We start from the raw sequence: 18,214 nt of genomic DNA on the forward strand, positions 1-18,214 counted from the left end.
AAAGGAGACCCCAAAAGGGGAAGGAGATCCCAAAAAAGGGAAGGAGACCCTAAAAGAGGAAGGAGCTCCCCAAAAGGGGAAGAAGTTTTCCTAAACTGGGAAAAGAGACCCCAAAAGTGAAAGGAGCCCCCCAAATTGGGGGAGAGAAACCCTAAATGGGAAAGAGACCCCAAAGGGGAGACCCTAAACTGGGGAGAGACGCCCTAAAAGGGGAAAGGAGACCCCAAAAGGGGAAGGAGTGCCCTGAATTAGGGAGAGAGACCCCAAAAGTGAAATGAGACCCCAAAAGGGAGACCCCCAAACTGGGGAGAGAGGCCCTAAATGAGGAAGGAGACCCCAAAGGGGAAGGAGACCCCCCAAACTGGATAAGAGCCCCCCCTAAACTGGGGGAGGAGCCCCCCAAAAGGGAAAGGATCCCACCAAAAGGGGAGGGAGACCCCAAAAGGGGAAGGAGACCCCCTCAAATTAGGGAAAGAGGCCCCAAATGGGGAAGGAGCCCCCACAAAATGTGAAGGAACCCCCCCAAATTTGGGAAGAGCCCCCCAAAATTTGGGATGGAGACCCTAAAAGGGGAAAGGAGACCCCAAAACTGGAAAAAGAGGCCCTAAATGGGGAAGGAGCCCCCCAAATTGGGGAAGAGCTACCTCAAATTTGGGATGGAGACCCTAAAAGGGGGAAGGACCCCCCAAACCGGGAAAAGTGACCCCAAAAGGGGAAAGGAGCCCCCCCAGATTGGGGATGGAGACCCTAAAAGGGGAAAGGAGCCCCCCAAATTGGGAAAGGAGACCCTAAAAGGGGAAAGGAGCCCCCCAAATTGGGGATGGAGACCCTAAAAGGAGAAAGGAGCCCCCCAAATTGGGAAAGGAGACCCTAAAAGGGGAAAGGAGCCCCCCAAATTGGGAAAGGAGACCCTAAAAGGAGAAAGGAGCCCCCCAAATTGGGAAAGAGCCTCCCTAAACTGGGGATGGAGACCCTAAAAGGGGAAAGGAGCCCCCCAAAATGGGGAAGGAGCCCCCCCAAATTGGGGAATGAGTGACATCAGTGACAGAGGAGACACCGAGGGGACACTCAGGCCCCGATTTCAGCTTTATTTGACTCAAAACGGGGGTGGGGGGACCCCCCAAAGCGGAGCAGCAGCAAACGGAGACAGGCTGGGACCCCCCCAAAAACTGGGGACCCCCAAAACTGGGGACCCCCAACATCGGGGACCCCTCATCGATCGACCTCCCCAAACACGATGTCCTGTGTGCCTGTGGGGGAAAAGGGGGTCAGGGAGCCCCAAAATGGGGTCAGGGACCCCTGAAATGGGGAGAGACCCCCCAAAATGAGGGGAAAGATCCCCAAAAATGTGGCTCAGGACACCCCAAAATGGGGTCAGGGAGCCCCAAAATGAGGGGAAAGATCCCCAAAAATGGGGTCGGGAAGCCCCAAAAATGGGGTCGGGACACCCCAAAATGGGGTCAGGGACCCCTGAAATGGGGAGAGACCCTCCCCAAAGTGGGGTCAGGGCACCCCAAAATGGGGGGGGAGACCCCTAAAATGGGGTCAGGGAGCCCCAAATTGGGGTCAGGGAGCCCCAAAAAGGGCATCAGGGCACCCCAAAATGGGGTCTGGGCACTCTGAAATGGGGAGAGACCCCCCCCCCCAAAATGGGGTCAGGGAGCCCCGAGATGGGGAGAGACCCCCAAAATGGGGTCAGGGAGCCCCAAAAAATGGGGTCAGGGAGCCCCAAAATGAGGAGAGACCCCCAAAAATGGGGTCAGGGCACCCCAAAATGGGAAGAGACACCAAAAAATGGGGTCAGGGAGCCCCAAAATGGGTATCAGGGAGCCCCAAAATGGGGTCTGGGCACCCTGAAATGGGGGGAGACCCCCCAAAGTGGGGTCAGGGCACCCCAAAATTGGGGGGAGACCCCTAAAATGGGGTCAGGGAGCCCCAAATTGGGGTCAGGGAGCCCCAAAATGGGGTCAGGGAGCCCCGAGATGGGGAGAGACCCCCAAAAATGGGGTCAGGGCACCCCAAAATGGGGTCAGGGAGCCCCAAATGGAGAGAACCCCCCCAAAGTGGGAAATGGATGTTGGGAAAGGGAAGGAGATCCCAAAAGTGAAAGAAACGCCCTAAAAAAGATGGAGCCCCAAAAAAAGGGAAGGAGACCCAAAATGGGGAAGGAGACCCTGAAAAGGGAAGGAGACCCCAAAAGTGGGGGGGAGATCCCAAAACTGGGCAAGAGCCCCCCCAAAACAGGGAAGGAGGCCCCAAAATGGGGGAAAGGGGGATCCCCAAATTGGGAAGGAAACCCTAAAAGGGAAAAGGGACCCCCAAAATGAGGAGAGGAGCCCCTAAAATGGGCAAAGGGACCTCAAAAAGGGAACAGGGGCCCCAAATATGGGGAATGGGATCCCCAAAATGGGGACAGGGACCCCCAAAATGAGCAAAGAGCCCCCCAAAAAGGGGATGGATCCCCAAAATGGGGACAGGGACCCCCAACAATGGAAAAGGGGCCCCAAAATGGGGACAGGGAACCTCAAAATAGGGACAGGGACCCCAAATATGGGAAAAGGGACCCCTAAAATGAGCAAAGAGCCCCCCAAAAGGGAGCTGGATCCCCAAAACTGGGGACAGGGACCCCCAAAAATGGGGACAGGAGCCCTAAAATGGGAAAGGGACCCCCAAAATGAGGAGGGGACCCCTAAAATAGGGACAGGAGCCCCTAAAAGGGGGAAGGGACCCCCAAAAATGAGGACAGGAGCTCCTGAAAATGGGGACAGGGACCCCCAAAATGGGGACAGGAGCTCCTAAAAGAGGGAAGGGGCCCCCAAAATGGAACAGGGACCCCCAAAGGGAGGAAAGAGTCCCCCAAAAGGAGGTAGGGACTCCCAAAATTGGGAAAGGGACCCCAAATATGGGGAAAGAGCTCCCCAAAAGGGGGATGGAGCCCCCAAAAATGGGGACAGGAGCCCCCAAAATAGGACAGGGACCCCAAAAAGGAGACAGGAGCCCCCCAAAAGGGGGATGGAGCCCCCAGAAATGGGGACAGGGACCCACAAAATGGGGAGAGAAACCCCCGAAAGAGGGACAGGAACCCCCAAAATGGGGAGGAGACCCCCAGGAGGGCCCAGGGACTCCCAAGGGGCACTCACCAATGATGGCCACCACGTCAGCCAGCATGTGCCCCTGGGACATCCTGTCCAGCCCCGCCTGGGGCAGCGCAATTAACAGTTATTAACGCACAGGAACCCCAATTTACCCCCAGGGACCCCCATTGACCAACCCACAGGGACCCCCAATTAACCCCCAATTAATCCACAGGGAGCCCAATTAACCAGCCCATATGGACCCCCATTGACCAACCCCCAGGGACCCCCAATTAACCCCCAAGTAATCCCCAGGGACCCCCAATTAACCAACCCATAGAGACTCACAATTAACCCCCAATTAACCCAGAGGAACCCCACAAGGGACCCCCCCAGGGACCCCAATTAACTGCTAATTAACCCCCAGGGAACCCAAATTAAGCAACCCACAGGGACTCATAATTAAGCCCCAATTAACCCAGAAGTACCCCACAAGGACCCCCCCCAGGGGCCCCAAATTAACCCCCATGGACCCCAATTAACCCCCAGCGACCCCAATTAACCATAGGGACCCCCAATTAACCATGGGGACCCCAAATTAATCCCCAGGAAACCCCAATTAACCAACCCACAGGGACTCACAATTAACTCCTAATTAACCAACCCACAGAGACCTTCAATTAACTCCCAGGGACCCCCAATTAACCCAAGGGGAACCCCACGAGGATCCCCTCTAGGGACCCCCAATTAACCCTCAGTACCCCAATTAACCCCATGGGGGTTAATTACCCTCAACACCCCCTCAGCAACACACCCATAGTGACCCCACAGTGTCCCCACCCCTGTCCCAGATGTCCCCAGCTGTCCCCTGACCCCTGGCTGTCCCCAGGTGTCCCCAACCCCTCTCCCAGGTGTCCCCAAGTGTCCCCACCCCTGTCCCAGTATCCCCAGGTGTCCCCAGGTGTCCCCAGCCCCTGTCCCTGGTGTTCCCCAGGTGTCCCCACTCCCCATTCCAGTATCCCCAGGTGACCCTAGGTGTGTCCCAGGCATCCCCAAGTGTCCCCCAGGTGTCTCCCAGATATCCCACAAGTGTCCCCAGGTGTCTCAGGCATCCCCAGGTCCCCCCCAGGTGTCTCCCAGATATCCCACAAGTGTCCCCAGGTGTCCCAGGCATCCCCAGGTGTCCCCCAGGTGTCTCCCAGATATCCCACAAGTGTCCCCAGGTGTCCCAGGCATCCCCAGGTGTCCCCCAGGTGTCTCCCAGATATCCCACAAGTGTCCCCAGGTGTCCCCAGGTGTGCTCCCAGGTATCCCACAGGTGTGTCCCACAGGTATCCCACAAGTGTGTCCCCAGGTGTGTCCCAGGTGTGTCCCACAAGTGTCCCCCAGGTGTCCCCACCACCCGTTCCAGTGTCCCCAGGTATCCAACAAGTGTCCCCAGGTGTGTCCCCAGGTGTGTCCCCAGGCATTCCCAAGTGTCCCCTAGGTGTCCCCAAGTGTCCCCCAGCTGTCTCCCAGAGTGTCCCCAGGTATCCCCAATGTGTCCCCAGGTGTCCCTAGGCATCCCCAGGTGTGTTGCCAGGTATCCCACAGGTGTGTCCCCAAGTGTTCCCCAGGTGTCCCCAGGTGTGTCCCCAGAGTCCCCAGGTGCCCCAGGTGTGTCCCCAGGTGTCCCCAGGTGTCCCCAGGTGTGTCCCCAGGTGTCCCCAGGTGTACCAGGTGAGCGAAGCCGGGCGCTTTGATCTTGCAGCGATAGGGACGGCTGGAGCCATCGGAGACCAGGTACACGCCAAACTCACCCTGGGGACATGGGGACAGTGTCAGGGACATGGGGACAGGAGCCATGGGAGACCAGGTACACCCCAAACTCACCCTGGGGACATGGGGACATGGATGGGACATGGGGACATGGGGACAGTGTCAGGGACATGGGGACAGGAGCCATCGGAGACCAGGTACACCCCAAACTCACCCTGGGGACATGGGGACATTGGGGACAGTGTCAGGGACATGGGGACATGGGGACAGGAGCCATCGGAGACCAGGGACACCCCAAACTCACCCAGGGGACATTGGGGACATGGATAGGACATGGGGACAGGGTTGGGGACAAAGGTGGGGACAGGGTTGGGGACACAAGGACAGGATGACAGGGCTGGGGACACGGGGACGGGGTTGGGGACACGAGAAGAGCTCTGAGGACATGGACAGGTGGACACACAGGTGCTGGGTGACAAGGGACACACAGGGACAGGGATGGGAACATGGGGACAGGGATGGGGACAGGGAAACATGGAGGGGGACACAGGGACAGGGCTGGGGACACAGAAATGGGGCTGGGGACATAGGGACAGGGCTGGGGACAGGGCTGGGGACACAAGGACAGGGTTGGGGACACAGAAATGGGGCTGGGGACACAGTGACAGGGCTGGGGACACAGGACAGGGCTGGGGACACAGGGACAGGGCTGGGGACATGGGACAGGGCTGGGGACATGGGACAGGGCTGGGGACACAGGGACAGGGTTGGGGACACACGGACAGGGTTAGGGACATGGGACAGGGTTGGGGACACGGTGACAGGGTTGGGGACACAGGGACAGTGTTGGGGACACAGGGACAGGGCTGGGGACACACAGACAGGGCTGGGGACACAGGGACAGCATTGGGGACACAGGGACAGGGTTGGGGACACGGTGACAGGGTTGGGGACACAGGGACAGTGTTGGGGACACAGGGACAGGGCCGGGGACACGGTGACAGGGTTGGGGACACAGTGACAGCACTGGAGACACGGTGACAGGGTTGGGGACACGGTGACAGGGTTGGGGACACAGGGACAGGGCCGGGGACACGGTGACAGGGTTGGGGACACAGTGACAGCACTGGGGACACGGTGACAGGGTTGGGGACACGGTGACAGGGTTGGGGACACAGTTCTGGGGACAGGCAGGGCAGAAGTGTCACCTTGGGGGCCTCAATGGCCGTGTAGGTGGCCCCGGGTGGCACCTGGTAGCCCTCGGTGTAGAGCTTGAAGTGATGGATCAGGGACTCCATGGACGTCTGTGGGGACACGGGGACACTGAGGGCTGGCACCTGGGTGTCACCTGTGCTGGGTGTCACCTGTCCTGGGTGTCACCTGTCCTCATTGTCACCTGTCCTCACTGTCACCTGCCTCAGAATTGCCTGCCCTGGTGTCCCTCACACCTGTGTCTGTCAAATGTCCCTCCCACTTGTCACCTAAGTGTGGCATCTGTCACCTGTCCCTCACAGCTGTCACCTGTCCCTGGCACCCATCACCTGCCCTGGGTGCCACCTGCCTTCGGTGTCCCCTGCCCTCAGTGTCCCCTGTCCCCGGGGTTGGGGACAGTCACCTTCATCTCAGCACCCTGGGTGCCACCTGCCCTTGGTGTCACCCACCCTGAGTGTCCCCTGTCCTGAGTGTCCCCTCGCCTCAGTGTCCCGTGTTCCCAGGGTTGGGGACAGTCACCTTCATCTCAGCACCCTTGGTGTCACCTCCCCTCAGTGTCCCCTGTCCCCGGGGTTGGGGACAGTCACCTTCATCTCGGCACCCCTGGTGTCACCTCCCCTCGGTGTCCCCTCCCCTCAGTGTCCCCTGTCCCCGGGGTTGGGGACAGTCACCTTCATCTCGGCGCGTTTCGGGGGCGACACTTTGGCGTCGTCCACCTTGATCTCCCCGGGCGGCATCTTATTGAGGCACTGCAGGATGATCCGCAGGGACTGCCGCATCTCCTCCACCCGGCACAGGTACCTGCACCCCAAAAATCCCAAATTCCATAAATCCCCCAGTCCTAAATTCCTGAATTCCCAAAATCCTGAATCCGGGACTGGGGGATCCACAGGGACTGCCGCATCTCCTCCACCCGGCACAGGTACCTGGGCATGAAAATACCAAAATTCCATAAATCCTGAATCCCAAAATTCCCAAATTCCTGAATTCCCAAATCCCCAAAATCCTGAATTCCCAAATCCCCAAAATCCTGAATTCACAAATTCCCAAATCCGGGACTGGGGGATCCGCAGGGACTGCCGCATCTCCTCCACCTGGCACAGGTACCTGGGCACCAAAACCCCAATTTCCTGAATTCCTGAATTCCCATATTCCCCAAATTCCCTAATCTGGGACTGGGGGATCCGCAGGGACTGCTGCATCTCCTCCACCCGGCACAGGTACCTGGGCATGAAAATACCAAAATCCTAAATTCCTGAAATCCCAAATCCCCAAAGTCCTAAATCCCCAAATTCAGGAATAGAGGATCCGCAGGGACTGCCGCATCTCCTCCACCCAGCACAGGTACCTGGGCACGGCATCCCAATTTCCTGAATTCCCAAATCCCCAAAATCGTGACTTCCCAAATCCCCAAAGTCTTAAATCCCCAAATTCAGAAATAGAGGATCCGCAGGGACCACCACATCTCCTCCACCCGGCACAGGTACCTGGGCATGAAAATACCAAAATTCCATAAATCCTGAATCCCAAAATTCCCAAAATCCCAAACTCCTGAAATCCCAAATCCACAAATTCCTGTATTTCCAAATTCAGGACTGGGGGATCTGTGGGGACTGTTCCATCTCCTCCAAACTGCACAGGTACCTGGGCACCAAAACCTCAAAATCCATAAATCCCCCAATCCTAAATTCCTGAATTCCCAAATCCCCAAATCCCTGAATTCGGGACTGGGGTATCTGCAGGGACTGCTGCATCTCCTCCACACAGCACAGGTACCTGCACCCCAAAATCCCAAAATTCCTGAATTCCCAAAATCACAAATCTACAAATCCCCAAAATCCTAAATCCAGGACTGGGGGATCCACAGGGACTGCTGCACCTCCTCCACACGGCACAGGTACCTGGGCACGGAATTCCCAAATCCCTGAATTCCCAATTCCACAAAATCCCAAAATCTTGAATTCCCAAAATCCTGAATCCCAAATTCCTGAATTCCAAAATTCCTGAGTTCCCAAAATCCTAAATCCCCAAATCTGGGACTGGGGTATCCACAGGGACTGCCGCATCTCCTCCACCTGGGACAGGTACCTGGGCACAAAAATCCCTGAATTCCTGAATTCCCAAATCCACAAACCCCCAAATTCCTGAATCCCAAAATTCCCAAATTCAGGACTGGGGGATCCCAAGGGATTGGGGGGTCCCAGGGGTGGGATCCTGAGGGTCCCATGGGATTGGGGTCCTGGGGGTCCCACAGGATTGGGGTTTTGGGATTCTCATGGGACTGGGGTCCTGGGGGTCCCAGAAATGGGGGATCCCATGGGACTGGGGTCCTGGGGGTCCCATAGATTGGGGTTTTGGGGCTCCCGGGATGGGATCCCCATGACATTGGAGTCCTGGGGGTCTCAGGAATTGGAGATCCTCGTGGGATTGGGGTCCTGGGCATCCCAGGGATCGGGGATTGGGGTTCTGGGGGTCCTAGGGATGGGATTCCTGCAGGATTGGGGTCCCAGGGATGGGGGATCCGACGGGATTTGGGTCCTGGTGGTCCCAAGGATGAGATCCCCATGGGATTTGGGTCCCAGGAATGGGGGATCCCATGGGATTGGGGTCCCAGGGATGAGGATCCCATGGGATTTGGGTCCTGGGGGTCCCAGGGATGGGATCCCCATGGGATTGGGGTTCTGAGGATCCCCACATGACTGGGGTTTTGGAGTTCCCAGGGATGTGATCCCCATGGGATTTGGGTTCTGGGGATCCCCATGGGATTGGGGTTCTGGGGATCCCCATGGGATTGGGGTTTTGGGGCTCCCAGGGATGGGATCCCCATGGGATTGGGGTTCTGGGGATCCCCATGGGATTGGGGTTCTGGGGCTCCCAGGGATGGGATCCCCATGGGACTGGGGTTTTGGGGCTCCTAGGTAGAGTCCCCCAGGTGTGGGGCAGCCAGAGGAGGATCAACGGAGCCAGGGGCCCCCCATGACACCCCCAGGCCCCCAGGTGAGCTCACCTGTCGTAGCAGTCCCCGTGGGAGCCGATGGGCACGTCGAACTCCACCTGGTCGTAGACGTCGTAGGGCTGGGTCTTCCTCAGGTCCCACTGGATCCCCGAGCCCCGCAGCATCACCCCGCTGGGACAGCCCGAAAAACACACCTGAGCACACCTGGGGCGGGCCCGGGGCACACCTGGGCACACCTGGGCACAGCTGGGCACAGCTGGGCAGGGGGGCACTCACCTGAAGCCGTAGTTGAGCGCCTCCTCAGCCGTGATGACGCCGATGTCCACAGTGCGGTTCTTCCAGATGCGGTTGTTGGTCAACATCTGGGTGGGGGGGACACCTGGTGAGCCTGGGACACCTGGGGCACCTGGGACACCTGGGCTGCATGTCTCACCTGCCCCTGGCACCGTCACCTGGCACTAGCACTGATCCTTGTTCCCCTCAGGTGTCTCTTGCAGCAAAATATGTCCCTGATGCCATCACCTGTGTGCCCCTCACCTGTCCCTGCTGCCATCACCTGTGTGCCCCTCACCTGTCCCTGGCACCTGTCCCCTGTCCCTGCCACCATCACCTGTGTGCCCCTCACCTGTCCCTGACACCTGTCCCCTGTCCCTGACACCATCCCTGTGTGCCCCTCACCTGTCCCTGCTGCCACCACCTGTGTGCCCCTCACCTGTCACCTGTCCCTGCTGCCATCCCTGTGTGCCCCTCACCTGTCCCTGCTGCCACCACCTGTGTGCCCCTCACCTGTCACCTGTCCCTGCTGCCATCCCTGTGTGCTCCTCACCTGTCCCTGCTGTCATCACTTGTGTGCCCCTCACCTGTCACCTGTCCCTGCTGCCATCACCTGTGTGCCCCTCACCTGTCCCTGCTGCCATCACCTGTGTGCCCCTCACCTGTCACCTGTCCCTGCTGCCACCACCTGTGTGCCCCTCACCTGTCCCTTATACCTGTCACCTGCACCTCACACCCTTTACCTGTCCCTTATACCTGTCCCTGGCACCCCTCACCTGTCCCTACCACGATCACCTCATGCACCTCTCACCTGTCCCTCACACCCCTCACCTGTCCCTCACACCCCTCACCTGTCCCTGACTCCATCATCTGTCTCTTGTACCTGTCACCTATCCCTGCCACGATCACCTGTGTACTCCTCACCTGTCCCTCATACCTGTCACCTGTCCCTCATACCTGTCACCTGCCCCTTATACCTGTCACTTGTCCCTGTTCCCCCTCACCTGTCCCTGTCCCACCCCAATCTGTGTCACCTCATCCCCCCGTGCTGTGAGGAGTGACCCTGCCCCTCCCAGGTGCCAGGTGACACAGGAGACACAGGTGACAGGTGACAGAGGTGACACAGGTGACACAGGTGACACCAGCCCCTCCCTGCAGGTCCCCCCTCACCTCCTCCACCTCGTCGATGCGGATGGAAAAGTTCTTTGCAAACTCGTAGATGTCGTCCATGAGCCCCAGGGGCAGGTCCTGCCACAGGTGGGACAGGTGAGACAGGTGAGAATGGTGGGACTGCTGGGACAGGTGACAATGGGTGGGACAGGTGGGGACAGGTGAGACAGGTGGGATTGGTGGGGACAGGAGGGACAGGTGGGATTGGTGGGGACAGGTGGGGACAGGAGGGACAGGTGGGATTGGTGGGGACAGGTGGGACAGGTGGGATGAATGGGATTGGTGGGACCCAAGGAGAGGCACCCAGGTGTGGGGTCCCAGGGAAATGGGGGGGTCCCTGGGATGGGGACCCCAGAGAAATGGGGATATCAGGGATGGGGGTCCCATGGGAATGGGAATCACGTGGGAATGGGGGTCTCAGGATGGGGTTCCTGTGGGAATGAGGGATCCCAGGGAATGGGGGATCCCAAGGAGAGATGTCCCAGGTGTAGGGGGTCCAGGAGAATGAGGATCCCAGGGACAGGGATCCTGTGGGAACGGAGATCTCAGGAATGGGGTTCCCCTGGGAATGGGGATCCCAGGGATGGGGTTCCCATGGAAATGGGATTCCCAGGGATGGGATTCCCAGGAAACAGCAATCCTAGGCAATGGGAGTTCCCAAGGAATGGGGGATCCCAGGGAACGGGGTATCACAGGGATGGGGTTCACATGGGAATGGGGGTTCCCAGGGATGGGGGATCACAGGGATGGGGCTCCTGTGAGAATGGGGATCTGAGGGAAATGGGGGGTCCAGGGAATGGGGTCCCAGTGAAGGGCAGTCCCAGGTGTTGGGTCCCAGGGAAATTGGGGGGGGGGGTGGGTCCCTGGAATGGGGGATCCAGGGAATGGGGATCCCAGGGAATGGGATACCAGGGATGGGGATCCTAGGCAATGGGGGATCCCAGGAATGTGGACCCCATAGGAATGGGGATCCCAAGGGAATGAGGATCCTGGGAGAACAGATATCCCAGGGATGGGGTTCCCAGAGAATGGGGATCCCAAGGATGGGGATCCCAAAGGAATGGGGGATCCCAGGGATTGGGGTTCCCGTGGGATTGCGGTTCCTAAGGAATGGGGATCCCAGGGATGGGGTTCCCAAAGGAATGGGGGATCCCAAAGATGGGTTCCTGTGGGATCAGGGTTCCCAGGGAATGGGTTCCCATGGGAGGGGGCTCCCAGACCTGGTGCACGCCCCCGGGGCGCACGTAGGCCGCGTGCATGCGCGCCCCCGACACGCGCTCGTAGAACTCGAACATCTGCGGGGACACGGGACACTGCTGTGCTCTGCCCTGCTGCCACGGCCACAAATCCCAAACCTCAAACCCCCAAATCCCCAAACCACAAACCCCAAACCCCAAAATCCCAAAATCTCAAATACCCCAAATCCCCAAACCCCAAACACCCCAAAAACCACAAATCCCAAACCGCAAACGTCAAACACCCAAATCCCAAACTGCAAAAACCCCAAACACCCAAATCCCAAACTGCAAAAACCCCAAACACCCAAATCCCAAAATCCCCAAACAGCCAAATCTCAAACCCCAAAATCCCCAAATCCCCTAATCCCAAACCTCCAAATCCCAAACCCTAAATCCCCAAACCCCAAAACCTCCAAATCCCAAACCTCAAATCCCCAAACCCCCAAGCCTCAAATCCCAAATATTGAATCCTAAAAACCCAAAAGCACCTTCTCTCTCTCCTTGAACATCCAGAAGAACGGGGTCATGGCCATTCCAAACTCCAAATCCAAAACTCCCAAATCCCCAAACCTCAAACCCCCAAACCCAAAATCCCAAAAACCCCAGAACTCCAAACCCCAAATCCACCTTCTCCCTCTCCTCAGACATCCAGAAGAACGGGGTCATGGCCGTTCCAAACCCCAAACTTCCAAACTCCAAAACCTCCAAACCCCAAACCCCCAAACCCCAAATCCCAGACCCCAAAACTCCAAAAACCCCAAAAGCACCTCCTCCCTCTCCTCGAACATCCAGAAGAAAGGGATCATGGCCGTTCCAAACCCCCAAAACCCCAAACTCCAAATTCCGAACCCCAAAACCTCTAAATCCCAAATCCCAATCTCCAAATCCCCAAACCCTAAACCAGAAACCCCAAAAACCCCAAAAGCACCTTCTCCCTCTCCTCCAACATCCAGAAGAACGGGATCATGGCCATTCCAAACCCCAAAAACCCCAAATCCCCCAACCCCCAAACCTCTAAATCCCAAACCCCAAATCCCAAACCCCAAATCCCAAAAAACCCCAAGGCCACCTTCTCCCTCTCCTTGAACATCCAGAAGAAGGGGGTCATGGCTGTTCCAAACCCCAAACCCACAAACTCCAAATCCCAAACCCCAAAACCTCTAAATCCCAAATCCCAGACCCCCAAACCCCAAAAACCCCAAATCCACCTTCTCCCTCTCCTCGAACATCCAGAAGAACAGGGTCATGGCCATTCCAAAGCCCAAACCCCAAAAACCCCAAATCCCCAAACCCCAAAAATCCCAAACTTCAAATCCCCAAACCCAAAATCCCAAAAAACCCCAAGGCCACCTTCTCCCTCTCCTTGAACATCCAGAAGAAGAGGGTCATGGCCGTTCCAAACCCCAAACCCGCAAACTCCAAATTCCAAACCCCAAAACTTCTAAATCCCAAATCCCAGACCCCCAAAACCCCAAGGCCACCTTCTCCCTCTCCTCGAACATCCAGAAGAAGGGGGTCATGGCCCCGATATCCAGCGCGTGTGTGGTCACTGCCATGATGTGGTTCAGCAGCCTCGTGATCTCAGCAAACAGAACTGGGGGGAAAAACGGGGAAAAAGGGAAAAAAAGGGGGTGATCCCATAAATCCTGGGGGTTCCTGGGGCTAGGAATAGAAATGGGGGAATAAATGGGGGGAAAATGGGAAAAAAGAGGGTGATCCCAGAAATTCCGGGGGTTCCTGGGAACTGGGAATAGAAATGGGGTGAAAAAGGGGAAAAAGGGTAATAAAGAGGGTGATCCCATAAATCCTGGGGGTTCCTGGGAGCTGGGAACAGAAATGGGGTGAAAAAGGGGGGGAAAATGGGAAAAAAAGGGGGTGATCCCACAAATCCCGAGGCTGGGAATAGAACTGGGGTGAAAAACAGGGAAAAGGGGTAATAAAGGGGGTGATCCCATAAATCCTGGGGGTTCTCATGAGCTGGGAACAGAAATGGGGTGAAAAAGGGGGGAAAAAGGCAAAAGCTGCCCAGGTGTTCCACGAGCACCCCCCAAAAATGGGAATGGGGATCTCAGGGAAATGGGGATCCCATGGGAAATGGGGATCTCAGGAATGAGATCTCATGGGAATGGGGATCTGGGTGTCCCACAGGGTTTTTCCTGGCAATCCCTGTGGCATTGTACTTGATCCCAGGGAAATGGGGATCCCATGGGAATGGGTTCTCAGGGATGGGATCCCATGGGAATGGAGATCTGGGTGTCCCAGGGCGGTTTATTCCCAAATTCTGGGAACTCCTGCAGGTGAGTTTTGTACTTGATCCCAGAGAAACGGGGATCCCAGGGATGAGATCCCATGGGAATGGGGACCCCAGGAATGAGGATTCCATAGGAATGAGGATCTCAGGGAATGGGGATCCCATGGGAAATGGGGATCCCAGAGGTGGGATCCCATGGGAACAGGGAACTCAGGAAATGGGGATCTGGGTGTCCCAGGGTTGAGATACTCTTATTCCCACCAATCCCAGTGATCCCAGGAATGGGATCCCATGGAACAGAGAACTCAGGAATGGGGATCCCATGGAACAGGGATCTCAGGAAATGGGGATCCCATGGGAACAGGGATCTCAGGGATGGGGATCCCATGGGACAGGGATCTCAGGAATGGGGATCCCATGGGAACAGGGATCTCAGGAATGGGGATCCCATGGGAACAGGGATCCCACAGGAACAGGGCTCTGGGTGTCCCAGTGCCAGCACACCATTATTCCCCCCAACCCCAGTGACCCCAGTGAAGCTGTGGGGGCTCACCCCGGATCCACTGAGCCCGGGGAGGGGGGCGGATGTTGAGGAGCTTCTCCACGGCCAGCGAGTACGCCTGCTCATTGCACATCATGGAGACGTAGTCCAGGCGGTCAAAGTACGGCAGGGCCTGTGGGGACACCGGGATAACACCGGGAATAACGGGGATAACGGGATACTGGGGACACTGGGGGACACTGGGGACACCGGGGCCTGCTCATTGCACATCATGGAGACGTAGTCCAGGCGGTCAAAGTACGGCAGGGCCTGCGGGGAATGGGGTTACTGGGGTGACTGGGGACACTGGGGGACACTGGGGACACCGGGGCCTGCTCATTGCACATCATGGAGACGTAGTCCAGGCGGTCAAAGTACGGCAGGGCCTGCGGGGAATGGGGTTACTGGGGACACTGGGGGACACTGGGGACACTGGGGACACTGGGGACACTGGGGCCTGCTCATTGCACACCATGGAGACAGTCCAGGCGGTCAAAGTACGGCAGGGCCTGCGGGGATAACGGGATAACACCGGGAATAACGGGGATAACGGGGTACTGGGGACACTGGGGACACTGGGGACACTGGGGACACTGGGGCCTGCTCATTGCACACCATGGAGACAGTCCAGGCGGTCAAAGTACGGCAGGGCCTGCGGGGATAACGGGATAACACCGGGAATAACGGGGATAACGGGGTACTGGGGACACTGGGGACACTGGGGGACACTGGGGACACTGGGGACACCGGGGCCTGCTCATTGCACATCATGGAGACATAGTCCAGGTGGTCAAAGTACGGCAGGGCCTGCGGGGACACCGGGATAACACCGGGAATAACAGGGATAACGGGGTACTGGGGACACTGGGGACACTGGGGACACTGGGGACACTGGGGATACTGGGGACACTGGGAGGATTTAGGGGCACCAAGGGGGCTGGGAATGGGAGCAGACACTCTGGGACAGATCTGGGTGTCCCTGGGGTGTTTTTCCTGTCACTCCCAGTGTCACCTGCAGGAGGGTTTTGTACTGGATCCCAGGGAAATGGGGATCCCATGGGACAGGGATCTCAGGGACAGAGATCCTGGGGGACTGGGATCTCAGGGATGTGATCCCATTGGAATGGGGATCTCAGGGATGGGGGCTCTGGGTGTCCCTGTCACTCCCAGTGTCATCTGCAGGTACGTTTTGTACTCGATGAGTTTCTCGGTGCCCCGGTGCAGCAGCCCCACGTGGGGGTCACAGGGACATGGGGCTGGGATTTCAGGGACAGGACAGGGATCGCAGGGACAGGGATTTCAGGGACAGGGATGTCAGGGAGTCACCTGGAGGTAGGTTTTGTACTCGATGAGTTTCTCGGTGCCCCGGTGCAGCAGCCCCACGTGGGGGTCGCAGCGTTTCACCGTCTCCCCGCTGAGCTCCAGCACCAGGCGCAGCACCCCGTGGGCAGCCGGGTGCTGAGGCCCGAAATTGATGGTCAGGCTGGACACCTTCTTGTGGGCCACGGGGTCCTTGTCTGGGGGGACAGGGACACTCAGGGACACAGCAGAGACACAGGGACACTCAGGGACACAGGGACATGCAGGGACATGTAAGGGACACCAAGGACACAGGGAGACATTGGAGACACAGGGACAGTGGGGACATGCAGGGACATAGAAGGGACAGTGGGGACACTCAGGGACATGGCAGGGACAGCAGGGACATGGGGACACAGGGACGGGACAAGTCAGGCTGGAGACCTTCTTGTGGGCCACAGGGTCCTTGTCTGGGGGCACAGGGACACTCAGGGACATGGCAGGGACACCAGGGACACTCAGGGACACAGGGACACTCAGGGACATGGCAGAGACACATCAGATTGGACACCTTCTTGTGGGCCACGGGGTCCTTGTCTGGGGGGACAGCAGGGACACTCAGGGACACGGCAGGGACACTCAGGGACACCGGGGACATGCAGGGACATAGAAGGGACAGTGGGGACACTCAGGGACATGGCAGGGACAGCAGGGACATGGGGACACAGGGACACATCAGGCTGGAGACCTTGTGGGCCACCGGGTCCTTGTCTGGGGACATGAGGACACTCAGGGACACACTGGGGACACATTGGGGACATGGCAGGAACAATGGGGAACACACTGAGAACCCCAAACTGCCCCAGTGACCCCAGACTGCCCCCAGTGACCCCAAACTGACCCCAGTGACCCCAAACTGCCCCAGTGACCCCAAACTGACCCTGAGTGACCCCAGACTGACCCCATTGTCCCCAAACTGATCTGACTGACTCCAAACTGCCCCCAGTGACCCCAAACTGCCCCAGTGACCCCAAACTGACCCTGAATGACCCCAAACTGACCCTGAATGACCCCAAACCACCCTGAGTGACCCAACATCCCACCAGAGACCTTTGAGAACCCCTCCCAAAGGCCTCAAAGCACCCCCAGCCCCCCCCAAAGCCCCTCAGACTCCTCCAGGACCCTCCCCAAAGGACTTAGAGCAGCCCTAGGCCCCCCCCAAAGCCCCTCAGACCCCTCCTGGATCCCCCCAAAGGCCTCAGGACACCCCTCAAAGGCCCTGACACCCCCGCAAAGGCTTCGCCCTCCCTCCTCAGGGCCCCCCCAAATCCCCTCAGAGCCCCTCCTGGGGCCCCCCAAAGGACTCAGGACACCCCCTAAAGCCCTTGACACCCCCCTAAAGGCCTTGCCCTCCCTCCTCAGGGCCCCCCAAAGTCCTCAGAGCCCCCCCAAAGCCCTCAGGGACCGTCCTGGGCCCCCCAAATCCCCTCAGACGCTTCCTGGGGCCCCCCAAAGGACTTAGAGCAGCACTAGAGCCCCCCAAAGCCCCTCAGACCCCTCCTGGGCCTCCCCAAAGGACTCAGGACACCCCCCAAAGCCCCTGACACCGCCCTAAAGGCCTTGCCCTCCCTCCTCAGGACCCCCCCAAAGCCCTCAGCCCCCCCAAAGCCCTCAGGGCCCCCCCAAATCCCCTCAGGGCCCCCCAAATCCCCTCAGGGCCCTTCCAGGCCCCCTCCCCACGCTCCCCCCGCGGGTCCCCGCCGTGTCCCCACCGTTCAAGGGCGGCGGCACCCATTTCTCGGTGGCCTTGCTGGGGTACATGATGGCCCCCGCGAACTGCTGCGCCCACTCCGTGTCGGGCTGCCATTGCCGGGACCTGCGGGGCGGGTTGGTGAGCGGGGGAACAGCCCTCAGAGCCCCCCGCAGCCTCCCCCGGAGCCTCCCCGCGCCCCCCGCGCTCTCACCGGGCCGGGGCCGGGCCCAGCCGAGCCGGGGCCGCGCTCAGCCCTGAGGGGCCGCGGAGCCGCCACAGCGCCCGCAGCGCCGCCATCGTGCCCTTGGCGCTGCGCATGCGCGCCGGCCGCCATGGCGGGGAAGGGCAGACGCCGTGGGCGCCGCCATGTTGGGTACGGGCAGGTCACCGCCATGTTGGGTACGGGCAGGTTCCCGCCGTTTGTGGTGCGCATGCGCAAGACGCCGTTGTGCTGCGGGGAGAGTTGTGAGTGCCGCCATGTTGAGTACGGGCATGTTCCCGCTGTCTATACTGCGCATGCGCAAAGCGCCGTTGTGCTGAGGGAAGGGAAGCTGTGAGTGCCGCCACGTTGGTGTGGCCGCTGAGCTGCCATGGTGCCCTTGGCGCTGCGCAAAGGAGAAGGGCGCCGGGGCCGGGAAGGGCGGACGCAATGAGAGTTGTGTGTGTGGCGTCGTGGGTGGGAAGGGCAG

The 18,214-nt window shown here is 58.9% G+C and overlaps 1 protein-coding gene across 1 annotated transcript; it reads right to left on the reverse strand.

Moving 5' to 3' along the window:
- Positions 1–1,052: 1,052 nt before the first annotated feature.
- NDUFS2 (NADH:ubiquinone oxidoreductase core subunit S2) lies at positions 1,053–17,843 on the reverse strand (the record flags this gene model as incomplete). Its single annotated transcript, XM_083879137.1, has 14 exons — positions 1,053–1,250; positions 3,141–3,198; positions 4,791–4,874; positions 6,041–6,136; positions 6,716–6,845; positions 9,052–9,171; positions 9,277–9,362; positions 10,444–10,521; positions 11,664–11,738; positions 13,163–13,275; positions 14,486–14,606; positions 15,800–15,990; positions 17,545–17,648; positions 17,737–17,843. The coding sequence occupies 14 exons, from the start codon at positions 17,841–17,843 to the stop codon at positions 1,213–1,215; spliced, it is 1,401 nt and encodes a 466-aa protein (XP_083735263.1). The 3' UTR covers positions 1,053–1,212.
- Between the last annotated feature and the right edge of the window lie 371 nt (positions 17,844–18,214).

The sequence above is a fragment of the Zosterops lateralis genome (genome assembly GCF_965231275.1).
Source record: "Zosterops lateralis genome assembly, chromosome: 27".
In the NCBI taxonomy this organism is placed as follows: Eukaryota; Metazoa; Chordata; class Aves; order Passeriformes; family Zosteropidae; genus Zosterops; species Zosterops lateralis.